Genomic DNA, 12,568 nt, shown 5'->3' with positions numbered 1-12,568 from the left:
CTCCAGGGCTCCACAGTGCAAGACCCTGGGGCTGCATCTTCTCTCCAGAGTACATCCAGAGCAGGCTGTGTGGCCAGGGCTCTTCTGTGTCCCCTGCGAGCCTCCTGGAGGCACCGTGGGGCTGAGGAGAACGACGGAGGGAGAGTCCGGAAACTTCTTGGGCACATCCCCTTCTTAAAGCAAAGCATTCACTGAAAGGAGCCAGGCTGGCTGAGGAAATGTGTTTCTTTTGTGAGGGCCGACCTCAGGGCCCTGCCTGCAGAGCAGAGCCCAGGCTGCGGGCAGAGTGGTCTGTCCACACTGTGGCTGTCCAGACAGGCCCCTGGGCAGCCTGGTTTGCACTCTACCTCCTGCATGTGACGGCTCAGGCAGGCCTGTCCCCACTCCAGCCACCAGGATGGGCTCATTTGCACGCTGGCGGCCCAGGCAGGCCTGTCCACACGCTGACAGCCCAGGCAGAGCTGTCTACACTTCAGCTACACGGACAAGGCTGTTGACATTCTAGCTTCCTGGACAGCCCTGTCTGTCCTCTGGCTGCCCAGACAGGCCAGTCTGCTCTTTGACTGCCTGTATTAGCCTAATAAAGAAATGCTGGCCAGAGTATGGTCGCTAGGCCCACAAGGTTGAAAAAGAAAATACCTTTATTTAGTCATCACTGAATTTGCAAACACCGAAGGGAATAGAAAACCTAACTCCACTTCATCACACGGGCTTTGGGGGAGTGCTGACCCCAGGGCCACATGGGTAGCTTGACTAAAGCATCCCAGGTGAGTCTGCCTCCCCAGTCCCGGCCAGCCCACCTGTTCAGTGGGAGGCTAGCCCTGGTGTTTCTAAGGGCCCTGGGGCTCTGATGAAGACATCCTCGTCTCCACATTGGGTGAGCTTTGTGAGAGATAACTGGTAGGACAGGAGACAGGATGGGCCCCCATACACACAGGTCATGTGGCACATGGAAGGCAGCGGTCTTGGCCTTAGGCTGGGCCCATCCTTGGGGAGAGCAGTTTGTTTGAGACCACGTGTTACGGGGCAGGGTGGGGGCTGGCCTGGGCTGGGACACAGCTGGGGCAGAACCGGGACATTGCTATGTCTTCATAAATTGAAAGCAGTGGTGGCTTTGGGGCTCCTGGGAAGGGGTGGAGCCTCTCTCTTGGCATCTGGCCTTGCAGGCAACCCTATCCTCTGGGAGGGAGGGGCCGAGGCTTGAAAGCCTTGAACTAGAGTCCTGGCCCTGACATTATTTGCTCTGAGACCCGGGGCAACTGTTTTCAGCTCTCAGAGCCTCAACTCTGTGTTCCAGAAAGTGGGGACCGTACCCCTGCCTGCCGCCCTCACAGGTCAACACGATGGAAATGTTACAGGCGGGGCTTGGGCTACGCCTGCCTGTAACTCTCCAGCCGGGGCTCCCACACGCAGTCTTTCCCCTTTCTGAGACTCCACTTTCCGTCACGTGGATCTCATTCCGGACTCTCAAGGTGGGGGGAAGGTAGTGTGAGCCTGGTCCTGTGCTCAGGAAAGCCGTGAGTTGAGATTCTGCCCTTGGCCCCTGATCACGGAGGCCTCCCCCAGCCCCTACAGCTCCGCAGGCTCAGACGTTGGTCTCAAGCTCACTGATCTCAATGGTGCAGTGGTCCAGGCTGGCGGCAGCCGGCTCCTCATCCTGCTCTACCTGGATGGGGACGTGGTGGGGACAGGTGGGGCCCAGGGTCAGCTCTGAGGCCTCAGCCACACTCTTCACACAGCCGTTCTGCTGGGTCGCCACGATCTCCTGGAGGCTCACTGGGCTGGTCTCGCAGGGCGGCAGTTTCTGGTGAGGGGAAACAGGTCTTGGCAGCAGCAGGCGAGACTGGGTTAGGCAGTAGGGAGGACTGGAGGAGCAAAGGGCTGGGAACAACCCGACTGGGTTTCCTACAGACGTGCTGGGGGATCTTGACAGGTCACAGGGACTCTCTGGGCTCCAGTTCCTGCCTTCTCCTGGGACTGTCCTAGTAGAGGAGGGCACCTGGCCCACGGGGTCCAGTGCGGGAATGGGCGGCTCCCCTGCCTGGCCTCAGCGTCCTCCCCATGGAGTGGGGCAGCCTGCTACACGTGGTTACTGAAGGAGCCCCAGCAGACGTGTGAACGCTGGCATTACTGTGGGCACTGCTCCCTGAGGGCACTGACTGTGTTCACCACTGCTGCTCCTGTGTCTGGATCAGCGCTGGCCACAGTGGGTGCTCAGCAATTTGCTGTTAGAGGAATCTGTCACCCGGGTGCCCACGATGAGAACAAGGCATGGAGGAATCAGGCGAGGGCTGCCCAGCTGGTGGGTGGCCGATGTGCTGCCTTGCCCACCCCACCTGGCTCCACCCCCGGGTCTTTGGGCAGCCCGGCTGGGAGGGAGGCACCGTTCTCACCTCAGTGCCCGTGTCCTGAGTGAAGTCCTTCCGGCAGACATGAGCCATGATCCCGGCGGCCAGTGCATCACCCAGCACGTTAATCATGGTGCGGAAACGGTCCCTGGTGGGCCAAGGTGGGCAGTGAGCGGCAGGCCCTCTGCTGTAAGGGGAGCTGGAAGAGGACAGTGCTCACCCCAGCAGCACCCACAGGATGGGCGCCTTCCTGTCCTCCCAGCCCCCCCCCCCCCCCCGCTGATGCTGAAGTGGGTGATGCAGGGCCGGCTTTGTAGGCATGTGACTGTGCAGTGGCTCAGGGCCAGTGTGTAGAAGGGCCCGGACTTGGGCTAATGCTCTGCTCCCACCCTCTTGAAATTCTTTATAATTTTCGAACAAGGGATCCCACATTTTCATTTTTGAAAACTGGGCCCCGCAAATCATGCAGCTGGGCCGGTGTCAGCGAGTACCCACTGTGCCAAACCACGGCAGTTCCCCAGCCCACCCCGAGTGCCTACCACCCAAGGCATAGGGGTGGGTGGGGCGAACCCCACTCACAGAGCCCAGTCGACAGCGATGATGAGGGTGATGTCATCAGTGGGAAGTCCCACGGAGGTGAGCACGATGACCATGGTGACGAGCCCGGCCTGGGGGATGCCGGCTGCCCCGATGCTGGCTGCGGTGGCTGTGATGCTGCAGGAGGGGCAGGGAGCATTGCTGGGCCCTGGACCCAAGGAGGAGGCCAAAATCCCCGGGCCTCTGGGGACAGCACGTGGAGCAGGAATTGCTAGGAATGCCACATCAGGGAGTTCCCTGGGTGGGAGGCATGTCTCTGCTTAAGGTCCTGTGGTCCCAGAGGCCCCCATCCCTGGCCTCAGCAGAACCTCCTGAGGAGTTTGTGGAAAACCCTGTGTCTGGAGCCACTGTCTCTGTAGATTTCCAGCAAGCTGCCCACAGATTCTGATTGTCCACTGGCACAGCTCTGCCCAGCCTCCCTCTAGGACTGGGTCCCCAGGGTCAGACTTGTACCCTCGGGGTGGCATGTGAGGCTTTCCCCTTGGCCTCTGCCCCTCACCCTAGCACCCTTCTCTCAGCTCTAGCCACACCAGCAACTCTTCCACCATCCCTCAATCCTGCCCCTGGCCTCTGCTTACCCTGTGCCTGCCTGCATCACCCTCCCCTGCTCTGCATGTCCAGACTGCAGGCCCTCCTCTGGCCCCAAGCTTCCCAGCCTGCTCAGAGCTCCCCTCTGCAGGGCAGCGCTGGGGAAGGAGCCTGGTGCCCCGAGTCACGAGGCCAGGTCACGTTTCAGCCCCAGCACTGGCTTGCTGTGTGGCCTGGAATAAGCCCCTTGCCCTCTCTGGGCCTCAGAGACTCCATGAGATCTGGGAGCTCAAGACTCCTGAAGGCCGTTCCAGAGTACCCCCCGCCCCAATCCACACTGGGTGCAGGGTGTCGGGGGTGCACCTGATGGTGATGATCTGGCCGAAGTCCAGATCATAGTTGTTGACCTGGGCAATGAAGATGGCAGCCACAGCCTCATAGAGTGCAGTGCCGTCCATGTTTATGGTGGCGCCCACGGGCAGCACAAAACGGGCAATGCGCCGGTCGATGTGGTTGTTCTCCAGCAGGCACTTGAAGGTGATTGGCAGTGTGGCTGAGCTGTGGGCAGAGGGGCCAGCGTCTGCCCATCACCCTCCTCCAGGATGGGCAGGGCCCCCAGGTTGTCCGCTGACCAGTGACGGAAGCTCTCCCCGCCCCCCCACGCCAGGCAGTTGGCCCATCTGGGGTAGGGGGAGAACAGGCTGAAGGGGCTTTGAAAATGGTCACATGGCCAGACTTGCCCAGGCCCAGGGCCTCAGAGACCCCCATACACATGGGTCAGGAAGGGAGTTACCACCAGCCGAGCTCCTACTATGCGCCGGGCACTGTGCTTTATACATCTTCATGGCTTCCTGGGAGGGAGGGGTTTTAAGTCCCTTTTACAGGTGAAAAAACTGAAGCCCAGAGGGGAGGAGGGGCTGACCCTGTGTCGCACGACTGTGCCAAGTGCGGATGAAGAGGTCAGTCAAAAGCAGGGCTCTGGCGGGACCGCTGGCTTCAGATTCCGGCCTCCCACTAGCCCAGTGGCCCGGGCACCTCCTTAACCTGCGTGTGCCGTAGTTTCCTTGTCCCAAGGAGTCCATACATTACAGAGCTATTAGGATTAACGAGTGGGCCCTCAGGACAGCGTCTGCATACTGTAGGCGCTCAACCAGTGGTAGCCACCGCTCACGTTGCAGCTGTGTTGTTACTGAGCTCCCAGTGGCGGTGTTGGGACTGAAACTCGGGTTAGCGCGGCCCCAGAGCCCTTCCTCTACCACAGGCCATTGCCTGGGAAGCCCACTGGCACCTGCCAGAGCCCCTCACGGGCCCCAGGCATGCTGGGCCCGAGGCCGTGGTTCCTGCCAGCAGGAAATGGCAAGGGCTGCCGGCTCTGTCACGGGGGCCAGCAGCTGCCTGGGGCTTCGTCTTTCCCTCTCACCTCCTCCCTCGGCCCTGGGTGAGGGTTCCTGGACAAGGCTTCTAGGGCTTCTCCTCACTGGGCTTCTGCTCCTCCTGAGTCCTGTATGAGGTGCTTCTGCTGCCAAGGGCGGGCCATGTGGCTGCCAGGGAAGGAGGTCTGTGGTGGCCCTCATTCCCACTTTAAAGATTGGGAAGCTGAGGCCCAGGGAAGAGAAGGCAGTAAGGGATGCAGGGAAGAGCCAGGCCTTTGGTGCCAGAGACATGGGCTCAAGTTCGGGTGACTTCTTCCGTGCGGAGCTTGGACATTTGCTGTGGGGAGAACCACCCTTTCTTCACAGGGTTAGATGCCCAGTAAGTGACCACCTCCTTTCCCCTACCCCACCCCTTGCTCAATAGCCAAGTTTGCGTGACACTACCTCCCCGGGTCTCCTGCACTCGCTTTGGTCTGGGATCTTTGAGGGCAGGTGCTGCTTCATCAAGCCCAGACCGGCCTTACTGGGTTATCTCCATTAATCCCCCAGTAACCCTATGTGGCAGAGGCTGCAATGATCCTCAGTCTGTATCCGAGGAAACTGACAGGGAGGTCACCAGGGAGGTCAGGTGACTGGCCCACAGCCACACAGCTAGTGGGTGATGGAACCACGAGGCAAGTTCCCACTGTCTGGAGACACCACCAAGGTTGTGACGGGGCAACTTGCCAGGCTGTCCCAGTGACGGTAGACAGGCAAGGTCCCTAAACAGCACAGGGCCTGACTTCCACAGAAGCACCACGTGGCAGCGCAAGGCAACAGCGATAGCGACTGCAGACTCAGCACTCTCCAGCTTCCCCTGCCGCCGTCGCGTGGAAGCCGAGCCCCATGTGGACTGAGTGAACCCGGGGTATGTGGGCAGGTGGGGGAGGGCTTTCTGCCTTTTGGGCAGGTAGTGCCTCAAGCGTTACATTTTAAGAATACGTCTTGTTACCGGAGCGTCTCCCAAGTTTGTGAAGCAGGTCACGCTGACACTTTCCGTGGTTCTATGGCTATGGACAAATGATGGCTGGACAGAAGGACAGCATTCAGCCATGGTCTCCTCCCCCATCCTGCCCGCTGCCCAGGGCTACCTGGAGGAGGTGGCCAGCGCAATGAGCAGGGCCTGGAGAATGCCGCGGATGAAGACGATGGGGTTCTTTTTGGTGATGAAGAAGTAAAGCAGGGGCAGGATGAAGAGGCCGTGCACCACCAGCCCGCACACCACGGTGACAGCGTAGAAGCCCAGCTTCTTTCCCACGGTCGTGGGGTTGTCCATCTCCAGGATCTTGCCAGCGATGAGGAACACGATGCCAAAGGGGAAGTACCTGGGGTGGGCGGGGCAGCCGGCTCAGTGCCGGGCACACAAAGGTCCTGGGAGGCCCTGGCACTGCATCACTGCCTAGCCTCACCCTTCTAAGCCTCCCGGGGCCCCTGTGAGGACAGAATGAGACTGTGTGCCCAGGTGCCTGGCACGTGGTGAAACGAATGCCACCTCAACCAGCCCAGCGATGCGCAGCCTCCTGCCGCTCTGCCTTCCTCCGTCCAGGCCTTTGAGGAGCTCCCCTGCCCTCTGCAAGCCCACGTTTCAGCCCAGCAATGCCACAGCCTCTGGGGGTGACCTTGGCAGGCCTCTGCATTTCCCCATCTGACTGTGCAAGGTTAAATTAGAAGATTCCTAAGGTCTGAACTCTGAACCAAGAAGGGGCAGCTGGTTGTCACTTCCAGTGTTTCCTTTCTCCAAAGACTGAGCTGATGAGTCCCCAGGTGATGGGGAAACTGAGGCCAAGAGCACAGGGCCAGGTTTATTAGCTCTTAGCTTGCCGCCAGTGGGCCTGATGGAGCCAGAAGTGGCAGGCCCAGGGCTGGAACCCGGCCTAGTCAGGGCGGGGGGGATCCAGGAGAACGCAGCCTCCCGGGCAGCTTTCTGCTCCCTCCTACAGGACCACGGTGTCCCTCCAGCTGCCCAGGGCAGAGCTGGAAGGGGGTGGAGTGGGTAGAAGAGAAGCCCCCCGCACCCCTACGATGAGGCTTACCACACAGCCACTGCCACGATCTTCATGACGGACTCATTGAGGCACTGGCAGAAGCTGACCAGGGGGGCCCCGCTGTCACCCATACGGCCCAGCATGATGCCTGCGGGGGTCAGGGACACAGCATATCACAGACGCCGCAGACGGTGTTGGATGTGCATGATGCCTACGTGTGCCAACACAGGCTGGTGGCCAGGCAGGGACAGACCACAGGCACACGCAGATCTCGGCGCTTAGCCGACTGCCCAGCAGCCTCTGACGCCCCAGCGCTTCCCTCACACCGCCCCTCTCCTCCCCGCTGGAGCAGGCTGTGGCCTCCCCACAGGGCTCTCATCTCTTCCTCCTCTGTCGCCTCGCTCTACCCAGCAGCAAGTACCATGTTCTAAAGACAGAAATGCTCCCTGCCAGCACCCCCGACCGGCTTCCCTGCACACACAGCACAACCAGCACTCCCACATCCTCCGCTTCAGGCCCCACTTGATCTGACCCCGTTTACAACTCCCGCCTCCGTCAGGCCCTGCTTTCCCTTCCTCGCTGTGCTCCTGCGTCGCGGCCTTCTTCACGTTTCTAGACTACATCAAGCTCTTGACTGTGATGGGGCCTTTGCCCGCATGGTACCCGATGCCTGAAGCTCTGGCCTGGCTGGAGACCCGCTCCCACTGCCCTGGCAGACTCCCCACCTACTCCCCTCTATTTCACTTCTTTCTGATCCCTTCATATCACTTATTACAACAGTCGTCTGGTGTTTTTTTCTGTCTTCTCCAGTAGAAGATTAACCCCACGAAGGCAACTCATCATTGGATGGATGAATGAACGTATGAATGAACAAATGAATGAATGATAAAGCCTGTTCCGGAGCCCCTGTTCCCCTCCCCTTGGGGTTCTGGGCTCTCCTTCACTCAGGAAGCTTTCACGTGTGTGCTATTCTGTGGGGTGAGCTCACGCAGGTGAGCATGGGGAGGCCACTCCTGGAACAGTGACAAGTGACTGCTGTCCCTCTGGTGACACAAAACTGGAGAGCAAATCACACCCTGTGACTGCCCTCGTGGAGCTTACTGTCACTGTGTCCGAGAGGCTGATCCACTGACTCAGCTGGGGAGGGGCAGGATTTGAACCCTGGTCTGTGGGACTCCAGAGAAGAGCCCTTTCCCTGCCCATGAAGCCGAACCCACGCTGTCTGGGGAGCAGCTACCACAGGTGATGCAGAGCGGTGGCGCCCTGCCAGGGTGGGTAGGAGGGTCCAGACATGCGGATGACACTGGGCCCAGCCCTGGGCATCTGGCCCACGGAAGCCTGACTGAGCTGAGAGCCAGGTTTTCTGCTGGCTCTGTCCCTTCTCGGCTCTTCCTGTTCCTCATCAGGCTCTCTGGGGCATCCATGGGCTCCGGCTGGCTAGGTGCTAGTGTGCATGGGACGCAGGGGGTGGCAGTGGGCTTCCTCCGACAGGCAGGGCCAATGACACCTTAGCAGCAGCCACATCCCAGCACCAGGGAGGAAACGGGGAAGGAGGTTGCGGTGAGGGGAGCAGCCGTGCAAATGTGCTCGCTCACGCTCAGATGTGGGCACACAGATGTGGGTGCAGCTATAGCTGGGCACACACAACAAATACACACTGACACATGGACAGTTGCATGTGCTCAGCAAACAGTGAGTTGAAGGGTCTCAAAGGTTTCTTTAGCTCTGCCAATAGATGTCCTTTTAGTGTGTTCCCACCCCTAAGAGAGAGGCGATGGCTGGGATGAGGAAGAAAGTCCAGGATTGGGGACAGATTATCAGATGGACTGAGGATGCTTCCAAACACTGTCTCCTCACACACTTGGGTCTCTGAGGTCCTGGCTCCTCTGTGTGCCCGCCTGGCCTTTTGACCACGACGATAAGTGCTCCATTACCCCTTATCATTCATCCATCCATCCATCCATCTACCCGTCTCTCTGGAAGATTTTTTTTTTTTTTTTTTTTTTTGTGGTATGCGGGCCTCTCACTGTTGTGGCCTCTTCCGTTGCGGAGCAACAGGCTCCGGATGCGCAGGCTCAGCGGCCATGGCTCACAGGCCCAGCCGCTCCGCGGCATGTGGGATCTTCCCGGACCGGGGCACGAACCCGTGTCGGCTGCATCGGCAGGCGGACTCTCAACCACTGCGCCACCGGGGAAGCCTTCTCTGGAAGATTTTACTGAGCACCTGTTCCAGCCAGTCCCGTGGAGGCTATGGGGCTAAATGGAGAACAAGCCCTGTCTCCGCCTACATGGAGCGTACACAGCTGCCGTGCAGCCGTTAAACAGTCACACAAACAATTACATAACTGCACTGGGTCAAACATGTGAGTGACACAGCGCACCTGACTGGGGGGCCAGGTAGACTTTCCCCAGGACGGGATGCTTATGCAGAGGCCTCTCAAGGATGAGAAAGGTGCAGGGGAGAGGGAGGGGCAGGAACGGCCAGGCTGAGGGAGGTGGGAAGGGCCCGGGAGGCGCCTTCCAGGAACTGGAGGGCAGCGCGGCAGGGGGAAGTGAGCAGGACGAGAGGGGGCAGCCTGGCCGGAGCTTGCAGGCTGTGCGGGCCGCGCGCGGTGTTTGGACCCCTCTTGGAGTACAGTGGAGCCAGTGGAGGCTTTACGTGGAGACTCAGTGACCCCGTGAGGAGGACACACCGGGACACGGAATTCTTGAGGCGGCATTTGCAGAAACAAGGTAAGAGATGACGACGGCCTTGGCTGGGGCAGTGCGCCGAAGGTAAGTGCACAGACTGCAGAGAGATTTCAGGGGCAGGCCTGACTGGATGTGGGTGTGGGCTGAGGCAGAAGGTGGGGTGGCAAGTGACCCCCAGGTTCCTTGGCTGAGAATCCAGGAGGATGGGGAGGCCTTCCACTGAGAAGAAAGCCCTGCAGAGGAGTCGGAAGCCAGAGAGGCCCTCCCAGGTCTGGGGCTGGGGCGACGGGGGGCTGATGTGATTTTATAGTGAGACTCGTGATGACCCCTGGGCTGGCCTAAAAGGACGAGGACAAGCTAGATTGCGGTGGAGGGGTTAGGACTTCCTAGGCTCCAAAGGAGGGAGAAGGTTGTATGCGTACGTTGGTGGGGGTGGCCATGGGCGCACAGGCAGGGGCGTAGCCAGAGGTTTTGTGGGATCTGAAGCTTACACAGTCTGTGGACCTCTTCAAGAAAAAGAACACAAAATTAAAAAAAGGAAAAAAGGTACAGGCCCCAAAAGGGGCCTGTGCAAGTTAAGCCTTACCAGCTTTCTGGTAAGTAGCCTGTGGTGGGCCTTGGGGACCCAGAGAAGAGTAACAAAGGGAAGGGTGTGGTCAGGCGGCCCCAAGAAATGGCACAGACAGGTCTGCAGAGAGAAGGCCCCGTGGTTGAGGGCGGAGGGGAGGAATGAGGGCTTTAAATAAACAGCCGCTGGGACGGGGCTAGAGGCATGCGCTTCTCATAGGGAGGGCCGACACCCCTGGAGGTAAACAGCACCCAGGGATGGGGAATTCTGAGTGAGGAACATCAGCTCCGGCTGGGGATACCTCCTGCCCCCCCCAATGGAATGGGGACATGAGCCACTCCCTTGGAAAGGAAAGGAAGGAACCACCTGGAAGATGGGGAGACTCCAGGCTATTCAGGTTACTGGCCGCAGGGATGCAGGGAGGGATAAATGCAAGGAGAGCAGGCTCCACGGCATGCCGGGGCGGGTGGGCAGCACATACCCATGGTGGCAGAGAAGATGACGATGCCCAGCACGTTCATGCCGTCGCTGGTGCCAGGCTCTGACTTGTAAACGACCTCGGGCGGGGGGGTCAGGTCCAGGGCGAAGTTCTGCACACGAGAGCCATTCTCCTCCTGGACCCCATAGATGAGGATCCGCCGAGGAGGGGCCTCCTCCGGTGCCACCTTGGGGGACTTCACAACGGGGGTGGTCTTGGTGCGGTACTGTTGGGCGACATCCCAACCCGGAATGAGTCCAAGTGTTGTTATTAATATCAACAACAACAGTGAAGCCCTGTGACACAGGCAGGACAGGGACTATTCTCAATTATTATCAATATTTTACCAAAAATAAAACTGAGGTTCCTTTATCCATCCATACACTACCCAGCCACACCTCCCTCCATCCCGCCTTCTCTCTTCTTTCTATGCCTCATTACTCCCACCTGGGACCCTCTCTAATCATCCATCCATCTCCTACCTGGATAATCTACTTGGATAATCCTCCTTTCACCTGTTTATCCCCTTTCAACCATCCATTATCCATCCATAACAGCCAGCCCGCCCTGCCTTCCACTGATGGAAACTTGGATTTTCTATTTGAAAAAGCTCAGCTTGTCCCGAGCTTTCTTGATGAGATGAGGCCCCAGCTGGGAAGAGTTGAGTGGCTGAGTCACCTACCTTTCCTCCTCAGCCCTCAGGGCATTCCTGAGTCTTTTCCTCTCATTCCTCAGGTACTAGGAGTCCACATAAGGGCTCCTATCCTTCCAACACCACAGTATCAATAAAGCAAGTCTTCTAGTGGGGGAAAAAGGGAACCACTCAGGATCTGTGCTTCCGTTCCCTCATCTGTAAAATGGGGTCTTAATAGTTAATCTACCTCGTTAGGTTAAATGAGACAATATATGTGAAGTGTTGACAGCAGGGCGTGGCACATGGTAAGCCTTCTGTAATCATTACTGCTATTATCACCACCACCACCATCACCATCGTAATCAACATCCCAACGTTGAACACTCTGTGCTAGGTGCTGGGCCTTGAAGGATGGGTAGGAGTTTGCCAAAAGATAAAGGGCATCCCAGGCAGGGAAGTGAAGTAGAGCAATATTCTCTCTTTCTCTCTCACATCTTCAATAATTCCCCGTCACTGTTGGAATAATATCTAAACTCCCTAGCCTAGCATTCAGGGACCTTCACTACCTGGCTCATCTCACAGATGAAGACCCAGGAGGTTAGGAAAGATACAGTGATTAGCTCAGGGTTTCACAGCTCCTTATTTCGGAGCCTCTTCCACAACCCTCAGCCACCTCCTCTGTGTCTCCAGGCCCAATACAGGACCCCAGCACAGGGAAGAAGATAGGAAATGCTTGTTGGACTGAGTCAACCAACCGGCTGACATTTTAGAAGAGGAAAAGAATGGGAAATCATTAGAAGTGCAGACAAAGATTGGTGTACAAGGTTGTTGACCATAATTTCTCGTTTTGGAAAACAACTGAAAGGGGAAATGGGCAAATAAATTATAGCCGGCCTTATAAGAGCCAAACAGTTGCATCATCACTAAATATTGTATTTTTAAGAAACATTTAATAACCGTGGAAAGTACCCATGATATAAGGGAGTGGGAAGAAGAAGCAAGATGCATACCATATATGTCCTATGATCCTAATTTTATTTTTAAAAACATTTCTGCAGAGAAAAACAGACTAGAAACATACCTTCTACTATCGCTACTGCTAGGTGCTGGAACTACAGGTGGCTTTTATCCTCTGCTTTATATTTTTTAGTATTTTGCTAATATTTTACAGTGAATGTTATTACTGTTTTTATTAGGGGGAAAGGATTATTCTAAAAAGAAAGAGGAAACAGGCTTAGACGCAGACAGGTCTGGGTTCACCTACTAGCTCTGCCATTTACTAGTGATATAACCTTGGGCAAATCCTTTAACCCTCCTGAGCCTCGGA

General features: G+C 57.5%; 1 protein-coding gene across 1 annotated transcript in view; it reads right to left on the bottom strand.

Annotated features, from left to right (window-relative positions):
- Positions 1–82: 82 nt before the first annotated feature.
- The window catches only part of SLC1A7 (solute carrier family 1 member 7), a 47,033-nt gene continuing 34,547 nt past the window's right edge, over positions 83–12,568 (bottom strand). Inside the window, exons 5-11 of the mRNA XM_004273839.4 lie at positions 10,611–10,833; positions 6,919–7,018; positions 5,977–6,210; positions 3,837–4,031; positions 2,928–3,062; positions 2,394–2,496; positions 83–1,804 (exon numbers count right to left, since the gene is read on the bottom strand). Coding sequence (XP_004273887.1) covers positions 1,586–1,804; positions 2,394–2,496; positions 2,928–3,062; positions 3,837–4,031; positions 5,977–6,210; positions 6,919–7,018; positions 10,611–10,833 — 1,209 coding nt within the window. The 3' untranslated portion in view covers positions 83–1,585. The remainder of the gene's footprint in view (positions 1,805–2,393; positions 2,497–2,927; positions 3,063–3,836; positions 4,032–5,976; positions 6,211–6,918; positions 7,019–10,610; positions 10,834–12,568) is intronic.

This window comes from Orcinus orca, chromosome 1 (genome assembly GCF_937001465.1).
Source record: "Orcinus orca chromosome 1, mOrcOrc1.1, whole genome shotgun sequence".
Classification (NCBI taxonomy): domain Eukaryota; kingdom Metazoa; phylum Chordata; class Mammalia; order Artiodactyla; family Delphinidae; genus Orcinus; species Orcinus orca.
Note: the sequence above shows the minus strand (reverse complement) of the source record. Positions and strands in the feature narration are given on the sequence as shown.